General features: G+C 37.8%; 1 protein-coding gene across 1 annotated transcript in view; it reads right to left on the bottom strand.

Annotated features, from left to right (window-relative positions):
- abcc8 (ATP-binding cassette, sub-family C (CFTR/MRP), member 8) overlaps positions 1-20,451 on the bottom strand; it is a 111,147-nt gene that overhangs the window by 9,621 nt on the left and 81,075 nt on the right. The window contains 10 exon segments of the mRNA XM_067379078.1: positions 2,196-2,353; positions 2,476-2,545; positions 2,875-3,041; positions 5,671-5,918; positions 10,459-10,555; positions 11,242-11,367; positions 13,369-13,506; positions 13,584-13,664; positions 14,104-14,188; positions 18,189-18,287. Coding sequence (XP_067235179.1) covers positions 2,196-2,353; positions 2,476-2,545; positions 2,875-3,041; positions 5,671-5,918; positions 10,459-10,555; positions 11,242-11,367; positions 13,369-13,506; positions 13,584-13,664; positions 14,104-14,188; positions 18,189-18,287 — 1,269 coding nt within the window.

Raw genomic sequence — 20,451 nt, forward strand, 5'->3', positions numbered from 1 at the left:
TTATTAACAAAACGAATAAGACAGCTTTATTAATGGCCTCACAACGAGCTTACATCATGAATTCAAAAAAAGCATTTACATTTACATCAACTGTAAACTCAACCCTCTTAGGAATATTTAAACTTTTTTCAAATAGAAAACATCACTTCCGGCAAAGTGTGTGTTCTTCCAAGAAAGGGTAGAGTTTACACTTGAGAAGTGACGTTCCTCTGCAGTTCCTTGTCAAGTCAGCTTCACATGGATGTATAAAAAACAAAACAAGACAAGGCAATGTAGCAAAAACCAATAAAGAATACCAGTCAATCATTCTTTCCTTTGCACATCCAACTCAGAAACTAAATCGATTTTTTTTTTTTCAGTAGTGTCGTCATTCACAGTAAGAATCAATGATACCACTACATTATGCAGATTCTGGTTTTGAAACCGCTGAGATTTAAATTCTTGAAGAAATGGGATAACCTTTCACAGGTGAGAATGTGTTGGTTTCTTTTTTTATATACTGTATATTATCTCAATATTACAGGGTTTTATTCTATGCTAACTTTTTAATGTAATGTTAGCTGATGCCTTCGCCTTGTACAGCGTTAGTCTAGCAAAAACATCAGCTGAAGTTTATTGCAGATATAGATATTCATAGATATTCTAACCTTGGTTGTAGAGGCAAAGTCAACTTACTCCCGAGTTTTGACGGACCAACTTTGACCTGTTCCATTATGGTGGATGGCTTACATAAAGCAGCCCAAAGAAACAGACGATAATGAGGCATCCTATATCTATGCATCAAGCACTTGCACTACTTCTCTGACATGAAGAGCAAATTGATTTGGGACGGTCACTTTGTCGCATCCAGTGTTGACAGCCTCATGCTTTTGCTGTGCTGCGGGATGCGACAATTGTCATGTCCGGTGTAGACACGGTGTCAGGGCTCTCTAAGATGTTTGCGTTCATTATTATGGTATTATGTGCTTTGAGACATGAGGTAATTTAACGCCGACTCTCATGACACTTTGCAGAATCTGCTCTGGCTGTCATGTGTTTTGGAGGAGGCGTGGCTTTGAAGAGCGTTCAGAAGGGATGGTGGGTTCTTATGCTTTCAAGGCTAGCTTGCTATTGCTAGGCTCTATGAAACTGCACACCCTAGTTTTAAAGCGGTGGTTCAGTGTTTTTTTTTTCTAGGCTTGATTGTGTTTTTGGGGCGCAGTTTAACATGTTTTAATGGTTCGTTTTTTTAAAAAAGCAGAATTTTTCATACATTTTACCTTTATTCTACACCGCTGTTTCCATTGTCATATGAACGGCTCATTTGACTTCCTGCTTCTACAAACCCGATTCCAAAAAAGTTGGGACACTGTACAAATTGTGAATAAAAAAGGAATGCAATAATTTACAAATCTCATAAACTTTATTCACTATAGAACATAGATAAAATATCAAATGTTGAAAGTGAGACATTTTGAAAAGCCAAATATTGGCTCATTTTGGATTTCATAAGCAAAAAAGTTGTAGCAATAAGAGGCCGGAAAAGTTAAATGTACATATAAGGAACAGCTGGAGGACCACTTCTCTCAGAAGTCAAGATGGGCAGAGGATCACCAATTCCCCCAATGCTGTGGCGAAACATAGTGGAGCAATATCAGAAAGGAGTTTCTCAGAGAAAAATTGCAAAGAGTTTGAAGTTATCATCATATACAGTGCAAAATATCATCTAAAGTTTCAGAGAATTTGGAACAATCTCTGTCCGTAAGGGTCAAGGCCGGAGTTTTACTTTATAGGTAAAAAAGTAAAGAATATTCATATTTTTCTTACACCAGCCATTTTGCTTCAGAAGGTTCATTGACTGGGGTCATAAGGAGTACCGTCATGATTGTTGTTTCGTTGTTGAATCGTTGTTTGTGCTGCTTTGGGCGTCAACTTTTGGATACCCATTGACTTGCATCATATGGACATATGGATGGATTATTATTCTAAAAATCTTTGTTTGTGTTCATCTGAAGAAAGTCATACATCTGGCACATACTGTATGAGGGTGAGTAAATGATTAGAGAATTTTCATTTTTGGGTGAACTCTCTTTTTAAATGTGTAGCTATAAAGGCATTTTTCAATTTTTTTTTTTTTTTAATGAATAAAATTAGACATGAATTTCACCAATATCTTGGACAAAAAGTTGCAATGGAGAAGTAAATGGCTTGATTACTTTGATGCAACTCTGAAGTATTTCTGTATGAAGTAGCAGGTGATGGCTAGTGGTACTAGTACAATGAGGAAAACCGGCGTGACGTAAGAGATCACACCCAGAGCCGACACACACAGCAGCGTGGAGCGACTCAAACACTCCAGGGTAGCGGGAATGTGCTGAAACATAAAGAAACAGAAATATACAAATGCAGATACTAAATGCTGTTTCTGTTAGTCACCAAAGGAGGAATATTGACTCACACAGTAACATTTTATGGTTTTTGTATTGTAGATCATACCTGATCTATCGTATTGGTATCGGAAGAGAAACGGTTTACTATGCTTCCTAAAGGAGTGGTTTCAAAGAGCCTGGAAAAAAAGAGGGAACAATTTGGAAACAAAAATCAGTTTTAAATGTTAAATCACTTGACTCTTAAAGAAATATACTTAAAAGAAGAAGAAACATCATCCCACTTTCAACTGCTTTTTTCCAACAAATTTCTCATTATGTGTAAATATTTGTATGGACATAAAAACCCAATTTTTGGATTTTACAAAATGATCTTTCAAATCCAGTATCCTGAAAAAGGGACGTTTCTTTTTTTGCCGAGTTTATTTCACCCAAAATTTTGCATGTCAAATTATACACAGTGTAATTCCACATAAACACTTCAGGAATATGAAAGTTTCTTATGTACCTCATTGGGGCAAGAATAATATTATTCAGCAGATTGTGGTGCAGTTCTTTGGCCACCCGCAAGCCTGTCCACTCCACGGCCACTGATGTGGCCAGACACAGCACGATACCCAGACAGCAAAGCAGGCTGAACACCAGCAGGTATGACGAGTGACTGAAACCAACGTCCTGTGGGGAGAACAAGGGGGACACTTAAAAAACACCAACTCACTTGGTACGAAGTACAGAAAGGATTGGTAAGCAATTATATCATGCTGATCTCACTGTAACACATTGTCATGGTTATACTTTCAAAACATCCAAAAAAGCATTTATTTGCAATATTATTGTTTCAATGTTGCTAAAAATCTGTTGTTAATGTCTGTGCACCAAGAACAATAACTATAATAATAACTACACCAATCAGGCATAACATTATGACCACCTTCCTAATATTGTGTTGGTCCACTAGACCCCTGAAGGTGTGCTGTGGTATCTGGCATCAAGATGTTAGCATATCCTTTAAGTCCTGTAAGTTGTGAGGTGGAGCCTCCATGGATTGGACTTGTTTGTTCAGCACATCCCACAGATGCTCGATTGGATTGAGATCTGGGGAATTTGGAGGCCAAGTTAACACCTCAAACTCTTTGTTGTGCTCCTCAAACCATTTATAAACCATTTCTGCTTTTTGGCAGGGAGCATTATCCTGCTGAAAGAGTCCACATCCACCAGGTAATAACATTTCCATGAAAGGTTGTACGTGGTCTGCAACAATGCTTAGGTAGGTGGTACGTGTAAAAGTAAAATCCACATGGATGGCAGGACCCAAGGTTTCCCAGCAGAACATTGCCCAAAGCATCACACTGCCTCTGCCGGCTTGCCTTCTTCCCATAGTGCATCCTGGTGCCATGTGTTCCCCAGGTAAGCGACGCACACGCACCCGGCCATCCACGTGATGTTAAACAAAATGTGATTCATCAGACCAGGCCACCTTCTTCCATTGCTCCGTGGTCCAGTTCTGATGCTCCGCTCACCACGTGCATCAGTGAGCCTTGGCCTCCTTTGACCCTGTCGTCGGTTCACCACTGTTCCTTCCTTGGACCACTTTTGATAGATACTGACCACTGCAGACCGGGAACACCCCACAAGAGCTGCAGTTTTGGAGATGCTTTGACCCAGTCTTCTAGCCATCACAATTTGGCCCTTGTCAAACTCGCTCAAATCCTTATGCTTACCCATTTTTCTACTTCTACTTCTAACACATCAACTTTGAGGACAAAATGTTCACTTGCTGCCTAATATATTCTACCCACTAATAGGTGCTGTGATGAAGAGATAATCAGTGTTATTCACTTCACCTGTCAGTGGTCATAATGCTACGCCTGATCGCTGTATATTAGCGGCCACAGCAATAGATCATAATGTTCTGCACATGCTGCAGTTTTGTTGCCTGTCACTTTAAATGCTCATGCTATTTAAATTCAGGTGGATTCTGATTGGCTGTCAATGTTTTTTTATGGTTTATAAGCTAGAAAAAAATCCAACGTCTTCCCAGCTCTTATAGAATTATAACGATTATTTAAATTATAAACTTTATAGGTATCATTAGAGTTATCATCTGTGGTGTGAACGAGCCTTAAGTGAATTTACTGTAGACGCTGCAAACAACGCTGCTAGTAGGTAAATTATTTCAATTACATATAAAGACTGACTGATTCTGATTTATGTACTGCAACCTTCCAAATGCTAATCGTACACCCTGAAGAAATAAAGTGAAAGAAAATCAATCTGGCAATCAAGATGACTAAAAGGCTATTCATTATCGTAAAACTCCAACAGAGAACATCAATAATGTGAATCAACTCAAAAACATAAGAACTAATTAGTGGAAATCTAAATCAGGGGTTAAGTCTACTTTACATTTTGTGTGACGGCAAAGACTGCAGCTTAAATGGGTTAAGCAATTACCTGAGCATTGATGGAGAATAAAGTATTGATCGGGATGAATTGGTTTGTGAAAATATGGAAAGTACACCTCTGCTAAAGACAAGAATGTGGAGTGGATAAAATTAGATTTTTTTGTGCGGAGAGGATATTTAAACAAAATTTGACCTGTGTGTCTGGTAGCATATTTTTAACCACCTGACTGACTTAAGCTGAGGTTTATTAAATAAATTGCCTAGCTTATAACTCTGAACAACTGGAGTCTAGTCTCACTGTGTTATCTGAGCTGTCACAGCACACGCCAGCTCAAGGCTGATTCACCACAACATGCTCTTCCTCAGTGGCAGGGTGGTCTATTAATAAAGTGAAGTGTTTGTATCTGGCTCTTAACACCTTCTCTTGTTTTTTCCTATGTGCCATTCAACATGTATGTGCCTCATGGATATATAAAACACACCTTCTTTTGTAGGATATTACAGTTTGGCATATTTATCATGGAGAATTTTTTTAATCAACCCAAGCAGCCAATGACATCATGCATCTAAGCTATCCGAAAACGATGAACTGCATCTTCAGCAGGTGCAAACCATAAATTATGTAAATTGGAGCCTAAATGATTCAAGAGGGGATCCATATGCAGAGTAAATTTTCAAAGTAGAAATCAAAGCATGTGTCAGATGTACATTTTTATACATTTTTCAAATTTTGAACAAATTTGACAAGAATTAGAGAAAAAACTATCAACCATCCATAGCACTTCTGCAACCCGCATAGCATAGCAACCCCTGACAACCACCCACAATGCATTTAAGCCACTCACATTCTTCAGAAAGTGTAAAAATCAAGTTCATACGTATGACCGTCTTAGCTTTACCTGCACTAAAGAGCAGTTGTGTGCAGCTGCGTCAATTTTGGCTGTGATGACTTTGGACGTCCAGTAAGCAAGCCAGTAATCGATGGCTACCAAAAAGGAGTGTTTGAGGAGCTGGGACAGCAGGAGCAGGAGAAGCAGGAGGAGGCCTGCAGAGCTCAGGTACGTCCCACAGGATCTCCAGGGAATGGTGGCTCTGTGCCTCATCACTCGAGACATGTTATCTTCATCATCGCTCTCCACAGACTCTTCTATAGATATGAAAAGAAAAAAAAAGTATAGATAGATAGATAGATAGACAGACAAACACATTATTGAATTCAGGTGTTTTAATCAGACCCATTGCCATAGGTGTATAAAATCAAGCATCTAGCTATGCAGTCATCATTTACAAACATCTGTGAAAAAATGGGTCATTCTGAGGAGCTCAGTGAATTCAAGCATGGTACTGTGATAGGATGCCACCTTTGAAATAGGTCAGTCAATAAGTCATGAAATTTCATCCCTGCTAGATTTCATGGTCAACTGTAAGTGGTATTATTGGAAAGTTGAAGTGATTAGGAACAGCAGCAACTAAGCCACTAAGCGGAAGACCAGGTAAAGTCACTGAGAGGGATAAACGAGTGCTGAGGAGAAGCATTGGCGTAAAAGTTGCCAATGCTCTGCTGATTCCATAGCTGAAGAGTTCCAAACTTGTACTGGCATTAATATTAGCACAGAAACTGTGTGGCGAGAGCTTCATGGAATGGGTTTCCACGACCGAGCAGCTGCATACAAGCCTCACATCACCAACCCCTGAAAAAAATGCCAAGAGTGCCAAGATTCTGCCAAGACTCTTGGCAAAAAATGGCAAGAGTTGGATGGAGTGGTATAAAGCATGCCACCACTGGACTTTCCACCTTAGTAGTGGAAAGTCTGGTGAGTCTGGGTTTGGTGGATGCCAACAGAACGTTACCTGCCTGACTGCATTGTGCCAACTTGTAAAGTCTGGTGGAGGAGATATAATGGTATAGGGCTTTTTTTTAGCAGTTGGCCTAGGCCCCTTACTTCCATTGAAGGGAAATGTTAATGCTTCAGCATACCAAGACATTTTGGACAATGCTATGCTGCCAACATTGTGGAAACAGTTTGGGGAAGGCCCTTTTCTATTCCAGCATGACTGTGCACCAGTGCACAAAGCAAGGTCCATAAAGACATGTTTGGATGAGTTTGGCGTGGAAGAACTTGACTGGCCCACACAGAGCCCCAACCTAAAACCCATCGAACACCTTTGGGATAAACTAAAACGGAGATTTCGAGCTAGGCCTTCTCATTCAAATTCAGTGTCTGACCTCACAAATCCCTGTTGGTGTAATGGTCCGGTGTCCCAATACTTTTGTCCATATAGTGTAGTGATAGATAGAGAGAGAGAGTGTGTGAGAGAGAGAGATAGTGTAACATACAAAACAACTTATCCCATCAATGTAAAACTTATCCCATCTATGTAAAATATCCTTGTCCTAAGAACACAGTTCAACCTTTTGAACAAGTGCAAACTTGAATGTAGAGAGCACACCACACTCGCTGCTCTAAATGTAAAAAGCAGCGTCATACTGGTATTTTAAAAAACACAAGTGTAGGTGGATAGCAAAAGAGATACTGAAAGAAGGAATAAACAAGAGAAAAAAAGCTGTAAAGCCCACAGGCATGTAACACTTGCACTGTGCCAAGAATACCCTTGAGTGCCAGAGCAGTGATGATATGTGTATATATCATGTTTAGGTCAGTAGAAGAGCATTTACTACCACAGCAAATTAGCCGTCATGGAGGGGAAAAAAGCAACCCACTATGGTTTAATCCCTCAGCACAATCTCAGTGCTGAGGAGACAGAACCATCCCCACATTCATTATTCAGTCATTCCAGAGTGGTCTAGTCCGTCAGCAGATGCTTTTGCTCACTCTCCCACACTACAACTAAAATCATAGAAAGTGTATTATGATAGCCATAAGAAAGGAGGTCTATAAGATTAAAATGACCGTTGCACAGAGAATACAACATGTGAAGTGACACTTCTAGAAGAGTTTCTGGTCGCTTGTCGATTTTAAGTTTACTTTTTCAGACAAAGCGTGGAGTCCATTATTTTGTCAGTCACTGCAGTGAGAAGGCTAACCTTCCAATATAGCTTTAGTACTGGAGTATACTGCCATTTGGCCAACTGCCATATATCTGGCACATAGCCTATGCCTTCCATCTAGAGAATAATCAATTATGAAGGTGAGGGGGTGTAGAAATGTAGAACAAATTCGGCCTTGGTGGGTAAAAAGTACACGGCAGCAGGTCAGGTCATTCTTGCAGGCATACCAGGCCAACCTGCTCAGAGACCTTGATGAAGGCGAGAGGGCGGGCACGGATGCTATTAAAGAACTTCACCGGGTCATTTGCGCTGTATTTGTCTCTCCGGGCCACCAAGGAGATGGCCAGAGCCATTGATCGTTCTATGGCAGCCCTGGTGGCCATGAAGAGGCATCCCTGGTTAAATCTTTCTGGTATTAAGGAGAAGGAAAAAGCATTTTTTCTGGATGCCCCGCATTCACCTGCTGGCCTCTTCACTGACGCTGTCACCTCAGTTGTCGAGAGGTTTCAGGAGGCGAAGAAGCAAGCGGTGGTGTTCCAGAGGTACTTCCCTCACCAAGCTCAGGTCTCAGAGGATCCTTCGTGTCTCAAGCTTGGCTCTTATCCATCTAAGAGCTGCTCATACTGCCATCCTTGGGGCTTTGGGACACAGTGGTTTCCAGAGTGGTTTCCTCAGTGTCTGCCCAGAGATGTTGTAGAACCAGTTTGGTTGTTCCCTGCTGGTTATCCTCTTTAGGGCACCGAGCTAACTACTCAAAATACACCAGAGACCAGGCTGGTTCCCTTAGTAGACTATCTTGCAGCATGGACACTTCTGCCAAATGTGTCTTAGTGGGTGCTGTAGACTATAGAGAGGGGCTACAGAATTCAGTTTGGTTTTTGACTGCCTTGATTCAATGGGGTCCTGCCCACAGTGGTGGGTCCTGAGCAAGCTCTTTTAATGGAACAAGAGATTATAGCTCTCTTGGGGAAGGAGTCCATAGAAACCTCCCTAAAGAGAGTGTGGGTTCTATAGCCAGAATTTTATTGTTCTAAAAAAGGATGGGGGGGTTGCGTCTAATTCTAGATCTACGCTAGCTGAATCACACTTTAAAATTCAAGTTCAAGATGTTAACACTGAAGCTAATCGCGACTCAAATAAGATCAGAGGACTGGTTTGTCACGTTAGATCTCAAGGACGCATACTTGCATATGAAGAGTTCCACTGCAAAAACCTCTAAGTCCGTCTGACATGTTTTCTTTTAAATGGGCATTTTTACCAGGCTCCTATGTTTAGGTTCAGTAATTTCACTTTAATGGCAAGGTTATGAGTCAGTTATTGAAATGCCTTATTTAAAAAAAAATCATTTTAGTCAATTCACTGGTATTTAACTTTCTTTTCTTTTTTTTCTTTTTTTTTTTTTGCAAAAACCTCTAAATTCACCTCCTTGGACAATAAAACATAGTAAAACGTCAGTTTCTGTCAGTTTTACAGCAGCAGTGTTTACTTGCTACTCACGAAATCCTGTCATTGCCACTGTAACGATGGACAAAACATGATAAAAACTTGTAGCTCAGCACTTGAAAGCCGGTTCATACGCAAACCGCCAATCATCTTGAAATCATATGATTTGATTCACATCTTCTGATTGGTTCTTCTGTGGACTTAGAGGCTTTTGCTGACAAAGGGAAGTGGTGTTTAGAAGTTTCTGCCAACAAACTGGTATTTCTGAATGGACTGACGCTGGGATTTAGTGGATTGAAAGTGAAAGTATTTGATGAGTGCGCTTGCACTAGTCTCGCCTACTTTGTATAGGATAAATTGTTTTTCCGGTGTTTTACTTAATCTTTGCAATCTGGCAACCATGCGCACACATTTTCTCGACACTGCGGAAGTGATCTGAAAACACTGACAATCAAGTAAGCTGGAGTTTAGATATTCTGTCACTGAACCAGCTAATTAGGATTATTTGAAAATTATAGGTGTATTGGAGCAGGGTTGTTACTGGAGTCTGCAGCAAGGTAGCGGAAGCAGGATTTGCAACCCCTGCTCTATATCAACTGCAATTTGCTCTTCTCAAACATAGACCTGGATGATGCCAATAGTTGCTCTGTCCCACTAGGAAGGAGAATTATGTGACGATCTTATTTCTTAATTACAGATTCTTTACAACACTCAGTTCCAAGACCAGTGACCTCGGCCATCTGTTAGTGGATCCTGGACTTCTTGACAGATGGTGAGGGTGGGCATCCAAACATCTTGGCATAGATCATTCACATCAACAGCTTGGTCAGAAATGCACAGCAATGAGTATATTATCTCAAGAGCCTGAGTAAGTTCAATATGCTACCCCAGGAAATCCTTTCCAGAGGATTTGAGGAAGCAATTATACAAGACTGAAAGGAAGGACTAGCAGAGAGTGCTATAATCAAATAATTGTTTTTTCCCCCCTCAATGCTACAGTCAGCAAAAAAAACTACAAAGAGGAACTAGTGGGTACTACGCTCTTGTCACCCAGATCTTTAATGAAGATTTATGAGGATTCCTACCAGGGGCTTGGATAGTTAACAATGCAACAACCCTTTGTCCTTTTTTGCAGATAACTTGCAGGAACAATCTAAAAATTATTGTACCAGATGAGCATGTGATATAAACTTTGTTAAAACATATATTTTCTACATGTTTATTCTACTCTTACCTTCTACTTCCTCTTCAGTTTTTAAAGCCTCTCTGGAGTACATGGCTCGCCTCAAGTTTTTTCTTTCCAGGACCGTCATATTCTCATCTACTGTCTCCTGGAACACAACAAAAACATAATGCCTAAACATCTATGGAGAACAGGGAATTATGTTTAGCATATTTGGCTAGTTAAGCAGCCTAAATCAAATCAAGTCAATTTCATTATTTTCCAATTAATTCCCTGAGTATTTGGGTCTCTTAAAAAGTACATTGGATAATTGTGACATGGAGCTTAGTGACCTGTTCTGCTAGAACATCCTCCTACAAATGTTAAAAGATCTGAGCCTATAATGAAGGGATCATTTACGAACATCTCCAGGTAGTTTGGACCAAATACTCTAAGATATATCATATGGAAAAAGAAAAGGAAGGGGCCCAACACAGTTCCTTGAGGTACTTCAGTGTTGTTTGATCTTCAACACAGAGTTGTGTATTTTTGGACACAGAAAGACAGTTTTGAGATCTGATTGGTAGCTGTGTTGGCCACTAGATGGCATATTAGACACTTTTTTGGAGACTTGAGTTTATTACAGTCACTTTTAGGTCTAAGTCCCAGTCCCACTTAGTGTATCCACAAGCTTGTATTTTCAGTATAAACAGAGATTGGTTTTCCAATCTCTCAAACAATTCAAACAAATGTCAACAAAAAGGTCAAGAGAGCATTTGGCTTTACAAAGCAAAACAAATGATCTTGCCCTTTAAATCGCTTCCTTTAGTATCTCATTAATTTTTTGCAGAGTACCTTCTCAAATTCTTTGTCTTGTCTGTGCATCAGAGTCTTCCACTGCTCGAATAGCTCAGGCTGAGAGTTTTGGATGTCCTTCAAGGTTCCTTCTGCTTGTATGCTGCCATCTTTCATCGCAATGATCTACAAATAAACAGCAAACATTCAATTATTACTTCAATCTCCTGACAAGCCACTGACACCACATAAAAGAAGGTGGACGTTTTTAATGCCCTGTGAGATGTAAAGCCAATATATAATGGCAAGCCTGTCCCTTTTTATTTGGCAGCTTAAAGTGGCTATGTTTAAATAACCGGGAGTTGACAAACTCTTTTCTGACCGCTGGTGATTTATTGAGCACCAGGAGGAGGAAGACTTTAACAAGGCAATTCATCACCCAGAGCCAGGGGGAGAGAGACAAGGGACTTCATTCATTTCTAATAACAACAAGGTTGATGATGACAACAAATTGGCTTGAGAATATGTTTCATGAGTTTCATAAAAATACACAATGCCTGTAAGCTTTCTCTGGTTAGGTATGTTGGGTCAAAGCATTTGGAACTATGTATATTCTCATAAAGGATTAGTTCACTTTCAAATAAAATTTTCCTGATAATTTACTCATCCCCACGTCATCCAAGATGTCCATGTCCTTCTTTCTTCAGTGGAAAAGAAATTAATGTTTTGGATGAAAGCATTCCAGACAAGGAATAAGGGTCTTATCTAGCGAAATGATCTGTCATTTAAAAAAAAAAAAAATGTAAATGTATTTGCTTTATATAAACAAATGATCACCTTTCAATTGGTTCCGCCAAAACCGCACTTTCGTTTTCTTCAAAAAGCTTACGCTGTATGTCCTACGCCTTCCCTATTCAACTTACGGAACGAACGCAGTTCCATTTCTCTAGATAAGACCCTTATTCCTCGTCTGGTATCATTTAAAGCCCTTTGAAGCTGCACTGAAACTGCAATTTTGACCTTCAACCATTTAGAGGCCACTGAAGTCCACTATAAGGAGAATAATCCTGGAATATTTTCATCAAAAACCTTAATTTCTTTTCGACTGAAGAAAAAAAGACATGAACATCTTAGATGACATGGAGGTGAGTAAATTATCAGGAAAATTTTATTTGAAAGTGAACTAATCCTTTAAGTCTCAATATTATCCAAATTTAACTTCTAAAGTAAATGTAACTTGTTTTTACTAGAAATAAAAAAGCAAAGCAATGGAAATGAATGGGGCCCATTTGTAAACAATAAAATACCCACTGTTTCAAAAGTATGACCACAGGATGTGAACAATATGCACGTTGTTTGCCATGACAACATAATGCCTGAACCCTAAATCTATCTAAAAGTTTTGAGAACAACTTTACAGCTCAAATAATATACAAGTTTTAACAAAAAAATGAATGTTAATGTTTTTAAAAAACTGTAAGACCTATATTTCTGCTATTAAATCCTCCAAAAATCCTACACTTGTACTGAACCTGCAATTTTCCTTTAAAAAATGTTTTTGGATGTGTCTGGATGAGGAACATAGGTTAGGTAGAAGAGAATTATTTGCTTATTCTAAACCTGAAGTGACCTTATTTCGGTTAAATGGCTTTGGTTTGGTCAGCAGTTTGATTCCTGTCATTGCAAACAGTGGCCAAATGGGGATTTAATTTGATTTTTTCTTTTTTTCTGTAGACCAGATGGTCTATTTTGCTCAATTCGATGTATAATGAATTGTGTTAGTAGGATTTGCAGTTGAAAACATGACAGAAACAAAATTAATTCATTCTTTACAACAGACTCTTGTACTGGACTATAAATAAAATACATAACGGGGTTCCTCTGAAATAATTTCTATAGCTTCATCGGGTAGATGACAGGTGATGAATGAAGGCGAATTCATAACTCAAGCTTTGTGAGATTTGACTTTTAAATTAGGCTTCAACATCTCATAGCTCAACTATTCAGTAATTCCTTTGTGTCTTCACTCTACCATTTCCAATTTACCAGAAGAGTCAGAGATCCAGGTCTGCTGTTCTGCCTATGAGGATTTTTAAACCTGGTCTACCCATCAAAATTCTGACCAACTGTTTAAATGACGTTCTATAGGGGAAGAAGTTTGAATAAGTGCGTTTGCATATGAGGTACCCAGTCTGCGTGAGGGAGATACTGCAGTTTGTGTGTCACGAGCACCACCGTTCTCTTCTCCTCTCTCAGTAGTTTAAGAATACCCTCCTGCATCAGGTGATCACTCAGGTGAATATCCAGTGCTGAGAAAGGATCATCCTATGATAAAAGAAAAAAAATTAACTCACTAAAGTCTCACTTCATTGCTTTGTGTGTATAGATGGTTCTGGACTTACCAGAAACACCACATTGGTAGTTTGATAAAGAGCTCGAGCTACACTGATTCGTTGCCTCTGGCCTCCAGAAAGAATAATGCCCTGGAAAGAAGAAAGAAGAGGAAGAAGAAAGTTAACAGCAAGGCTGTATTGATTACACACCTCAATATGGAGGCAGCAGATGGTAGAAGTTGTTACGGTAACTGTTCCACACAAAAATGGCATGTGGATTGATCATGTTGACTTAGTCGACACTCTTTAAATGAGGCTGCTTTTAGGTACAACCTGAAAGTCATTTACAACATTAAGCTGCCTTAAATGTGACCTGAGCCAAAAACCTTAATGAGTGAGAGTAAACAACGAGACAGCTGTATTTTAAAGGCTACCTGGATACTAAATCATGAGGTTGTCTCAAACTGAATATGTATGTTTATTAGTGGAATTCAATATGACACATCATAACTGAAATTCAACCATACGCAGTACTAAAACCATTCCAGATGGCTGGTAATGAAATGCGTCACATGGGCTGCACACTGACCCGCTCTCCGATCTCTGTCTGGTCCCCTTGGGGCAGGATGTCAATGTCCGGCTGGAGAGAACATGCTTCAATTACTGCTTTGTACCTGGAAACAACAAAAGATGAGACAGAAGCATAGCTGGCTAGACACTTAACACTATGGGGTAATCTACCTTTATTACTTTTTAAAATATTGATGTTGAAATAAAATTGGTGGTTAATAATAAATGACTGATTCACAGCATGGACACTCTCATTGATATAATAGTGTTTAAACATTTCAACCGTTATTAAAATTACAGACAAACAATGTTATAAAGTATGCCATTTTGGACTGGGCCATGAACCAGAAATGCTTATTTCCCTCCAAATTTTACTCAGATCATTTATTGAAATTTCGGTGTCTGAATAATGTGCAAGTTTTAAGAAATTGCCTGTCCACAATAATGTGAAAATTTACATAACACAAATCACAGTCAGTCAGAACATTTGTAATGTTTAATATACAGAAATACTAAATGGGACAGTTGAATCTCAGACCAATGAGTTTTCTTTGTGGGCGGGGCTACCAAACAGAAGTGACCAGCACAATATCTGCTCATTCACTGTGATCGCAGTTAACTAAGAGAAAACATAGAATGAGATGATAATTGTGTAAAATTTGATGGTACACAAAGATAATTAAAATGTCATAACTGGATCTTCCGGTCAAATATCAGAATTCTCTCTGGTGTCTTATCCCGGATTCCTCCAATCATTTAGCCTGCTTAAACCTGCCGCTTTATACAATAGTCACATTAAGATCTGCCCACATCCAATCATCAACCGATAGATTGAAAATGTCTCAACCCTACATTTTTTCCCTTTTGCGATACACTGTAAAAATGAATTGTTGGTTTAACTTAAAAAAGTAAGCTACCAGGTTGCCTTAAAATTTTGAGTTAATACAATGAAGGCGATTGGTTTAATCAACAGAAATTCAAAATGTTATGTTATCTGAACCAAATTAATTAGCTAAGTTGATTTAAAGGTGCAATATGTAAGAATTTTGCAGTAAAATATCCAAAAACCACTTATATATTTTGTTCACTTGAATATTTACAATATCCCAAATGTTTCCAACTATTTGTAAATCATGCGAAAATTGCAATTTTAACCAAGGTTTATCCAAGGCTCCGGGACGTGTGAGGAGTCGCCTCTCAATTGCGTCATACCCGCATTACCTTCGGTTTCCAGTTTTATTTTGTAGAAACCATGGAAACACCAAAGATGCCTTAATATTTACATATTTTAATAGGCAAGAGAACAACTGTTTTGATATATTTATAGACAGAAAACTAATTGTTGTTATATAGCTCAACACGTTTTTTTACATGTACCATTGTTTACCATGCCTCATAGAAAAACACTACTTTGTGAAGTAGTCAACATAGCATAATCAGATGCAGCTTTATTTTTAGTAACAGTAATACAGAATTTTCTCCATGATACAATATGTTTTAAAATTAATTTCATGCCATTTATCAACACAAGCCATCCAGCGTTGAATATGATATTCTAAAATCGATCTAGCTCACTGTAGTGTGCAGAGCCAGCCCTCCCTATAAGCGAACTAAGCAGCTGCTTAGGACCCCGCTGTTTAGTGCCCCTCCGCCACCAGGTGGCCCCCAGGAGCAAATTAAATGACAGCTTTATTTTTACAGCACTTATTCGATCAGTTGCAGTTCTGGCGCCTCCTTCCCAATACTGTACAACTCGACGTACTTTTTTATCACGTTAACACAGCGGTAGAGTTACACTCATGGGACTCTGCACTTCGCAGTCACAAAAGTTCATTATTTGCATGTGATTCAAAGCCTTGTCAGTTAAACATTTCATTCTGACATGCGTTTTTTCTGAGCGCGTAGACCCAAAGCGGGCGCGCGTACACTAAAAGCCTGCAAACAGCGCCCGAATAGTGGACTTTATCTTTCGCGTCTGATTGCACTAATACTGTTAAATACACACATGGTTTACATAAACACAGTTGCTTATGTCTAAAGTGAAAATAATCAGTTGAGAGAAAATTGGATGCGTGTCTGTATTTTAGATGTGTGCAGGTATTAAAGTAACAGCCGCCAAATAGTAAACATGCTGCCCTTGTCCTTAAAGGGACAGTTCACCCAAAAATGACAATTCTGTCATTATTAATGCTCTCATATTGTTCCAAACCTGTATTAATTTCATTCTTCTGCTGAACATAAAATAAGATATTTTGAAGAATGTGGGTAACAAAAGAGTTGATGACCAGCAACCCACATTCTTCAAAATATCTTATTTTGTGTTCAGCAGAAGAAACAAATTAATTTAGGTTTAAAACAACTTGAGAGTGAGTAAATGATGAGAGAATTTTTATTTTTGGGTGAACTATTCCTTTAATGTTAATACATTTATTATTGTCATCTTCCTACAGGTCCATCTGAACTGTTCATTTTATATCATTAAGTATTTAATTTAATATTGTCCATTTTGTACATTTACATTTATTTTTTTATATAAGAAGATACTGTTTATTTTAAGTTATTTTAACTAAGGGGCCCCCAAATAAAATTCAACTTAGGGCCCCATAAAAGCTTAGGCCGGCCCTGGCAGTGTATCTAATATGATAAACAGAGCTGTGTTACCTCATACGCTTAAAAATGAAAAACCGGAAAAGCGGAAGCAGCGTCGGCGACTGTAGCATAATAAAAAGGCAGCTGGCGGCGTATGTTGCGCAATAACCCCAACGGCCTCGTTCAGCTCCCACAACACTCAGTCCTGCTCTGCTTCATACTACAGTAACGTTAATAATCGCATCCATGAACATGACTTCCTTCTGAGCCCTATCCCAATTATTTCCACCGGCTGTGAGGTGAAGACCACGTCCCAAGACTCTGCGCTAAAACTTGGCATCATCAAGCTACGCCTTTGTTTTGAATAGGCCTCTAGCGACCTCTAGCGGACAGAAAATATTACATATTGCACCTTTAACAAAAGAAAAAATGATATGATTGCAAATCATGAAAATTTTTTTACAGTGTAGTTTCACTCAGATACGAAAGAAAACTCGCTACTTCCATTTCTACGAGACTTCAAGAAAGTTGTCTGTCCACAATAATGTGAAACTGTGCAAAAATTTGTGATGTTTAACATACAGCAATATTATATGGAACTGTTGACAAATAAGATTTCTTTTGCGGAGCTACCAAACAGACCAGCACAATATCCTTTCGCTCATCATGATCTCAGTTAATTAGGACAAAACTTACAATAAGATGAAAATAGTGTAAAATACACTGGTATGCAGAGATTAGCCAATCATAACAGAGATCATTTACATATAAAAGTCTTAAAGGTATGATAGAAACAGACAGTTTAATTCTAAAGGTCAAAAAGAGGAAAATGGTCATGCAAAATTAAATGAGAGGAAGAAATCTTGTAGAAATCTATAGTATATTTAATAGAAAGCTGCATAATCTGGAAACTTTTCCCACACATCGAGTTCAGTTTTTCACAGAAATTTGTGCATTAAGCATCTGAGTGCTGCTTGGTTTGACAGTGACTTATGTGTGAACTGTGCTACATACTTCACTACATTAACAATGGGCTTTTTCGCCAGACAATTTTCGCTAATGTGACCGCACCATAACATTAAAAGTGGACTGTAAACATAGAATGTGTCCTCATGTACTGCACATTGAGTACAGACACCATTGACATGTGCCAGCTGCTGAGGCTCCAGGGAAGGTGAATATACAACAGAGATTATGAGAAGCGTCAACTCAGAGAGACACTTACTGAGGGACACATCTGTCTAATGACTGTAAAATTTAAAGAGGCGATAACGATTGAGTGTCAGATGGAGAAAGAGGACGCTTTTCTCTTGACAAATGGACAATGGGGAATATAAACGAGACAAAAAGGATAGTAAACACTTGACTTTTGTACATCACTACGGTAACAGGGAGCTAGACACAGGTTAATGCATATGGAAGGCACATTTGGCACAAATGTTGTACCCAGTTGGCATATGGTGACTTTTTTAGTTATATTATTGTGTGGGCAGAAAGTAAATGAAGGTCATTTACCTTTGCTTTATTAAAGGCATCTCAAAAGTGATGTTCTCCGCTAGCGTGGTGTTTAGGAGCCAGGGCTTCTGGGAAGCGTATGCCACAGCACCTCTTTTCCTGTCAGAGGGGTTGCCATAACATCAGTGACCTCCTTCACAACACCAATGTTGCTCTTAAATATAAAAGAAAGGCTTGTTCAAGCTTTTATTAATATTTTTTTTTTTATATATATATAAATCTGACCTACATAAAGAATGATCATTTAAAAAAAATATATAATTCTGTGATAATTTACCTCATGTTGTTCCAAACCCGAATGCTGTTGTTTATCAACCCATGAACTCTAGATCTCAAGTCACACCCAACCTGCACTATAGGTGCCATATTTAATTTAAGAGCTCGAATGGAGGTATTTATACTTACATTTCATCTGCTACTTACACAAAGCTTAAATATGGCACACAAGTCATAACTTTTAATGTTTTTTTTGTCCTTGGTGGTCAGGTCTGTTGTTTGGTATGGTGATCATTAATATTTGGTTATTTTAGCGATATTTATATACTATTAAAGTATTATTTCATATTTATATACTATTAAAGTATTATTACATTTAGTGTCAGTTTAATACTGGACAAGAATTTATTAATACTTTGAATTAGCTTTTATTTTTACATTTTTAGTTTTCATTTATTTAAGTTTTAGCAATTTTATCAAGTACTTTAATATTTTTTTGTTTTTCATATACATTTTTATTTAGCTTTAATTTATTTATTTATTTTTTTTTTTATTTTAGTTTTAGTTTTTGTTAATAATAATCCAATTCTGTACAATTGGCTTGTTAGTGCATTAGCACTTTAAAAAAAAAAAAAAAGTTCCAAAAATTATATATATATATATATATATTAATAAATTAATATATATATATATATATATATATATATATATATATATATATATATATATATATATATATATATATGGAGCCCCACACATGACATGCGGACAAATACATATATAGATTGGGGCTGGTAAGCAATTAAACTTTTTTTTTAATATAATTAATTTCATGATGTGGCGTTTAATCAAAAATATACCGTACATCAAATTTGGCTGAGAAATTATGCCCAAAAGGTAATTTAAAGTCATTATTGTGTAAAACATCAAATAGACATTACAAAAAAAAGATTCAGAAAGAAATATTTAATTTGATTTAACATAGAATGGGGGGCGACGTGTCACGCAGGCACTAGTGCTTTATGACTATCACTTTTATTTCCTTTTTCCCTTTTTATTCAAAATATTCACAAACATGTTAACTATAGCCTATCATGAACTATAGGGTATACAGGCGCTGAGCACCCACAGAAAAACATGAGGTATTCTCTATTCATTTTAACCAATAAAAAACGACAGCAGCTTTCAGACGTGACATTCTTTTCATCTTTATAGTTTACTTAAGAAGGTTACTATGGCTTTTTTTTAATGACGCATGTTGAGTGCCCATCAATGTAATACATTAACATGAGTGTGGGCACCAACCAGCAGAAACATAAATCGGCACCTATTGTCAAATATTTGAATGTGTTTTGTCGTTTAAATCATGTCAATTGATCTATAACGCGTGATGGGTGCTGCCACCACAGTCGGATCTGTCGGATTAAAGCCTAAATTCAGCAAAATTTTCCCAAAATAAAATAAGGGGTCGGTGAGCTGGGAAAAGAACAGAGCAAACTTTATAGTTAATAAACATTTCCAAAAACATCAGTGTGTATTTAACCAAATGGATATTTGGCTAGTAGCCTATTTAATGTCTATTTAAATGTCTGACACGTAAAATAAACTTTAGGTGGTTGAAAACACTGAATATCTTACCAGTGTTGTTGTACGCTTCATTATACTGTATAAAATGTCAGATGACCTAGGTAGGTTTAGGGGTGGGGGAAGTGTGTTAAATGAGTTAAAAATTTTAACGTGTTATTTTTTTCCATAATTAATTAATGTAATTAACGCATTAAATTCACAGCCGTAATACATTATATATATATATATATATATATATATATATATATATATATATATATATATATATATATATATATATATTATGGAGAAAAAAATTGTCGCCATGAATTCATTCTCTCGTTGTTGAATTGTGGCCATGATTCTTTTCCCACGACTTAATTAATTCCTTCAATTTAGTAAATTGTGGCAACGTTGTACTAGTTAGTTCCCTCATTTTAATCTAACTAAAACAAGGGAACAAATTATTACACTGTGGCCA

This window comes from Chanodichthys erythropterus, chromosome 24 (genome assembly GCF_024489055.1).
Source record: "Chanodichthys erythropterus isolate Z2021 chromosome 24, ASM2448905v1, whole genome shotgun sequence".
NCBI lineage: Eukaryota > Metazoa > Chordata > Actinopteri > Cypriniformes > Xenocyprididae > Chanodichthys > Chanodichthys erythropterus.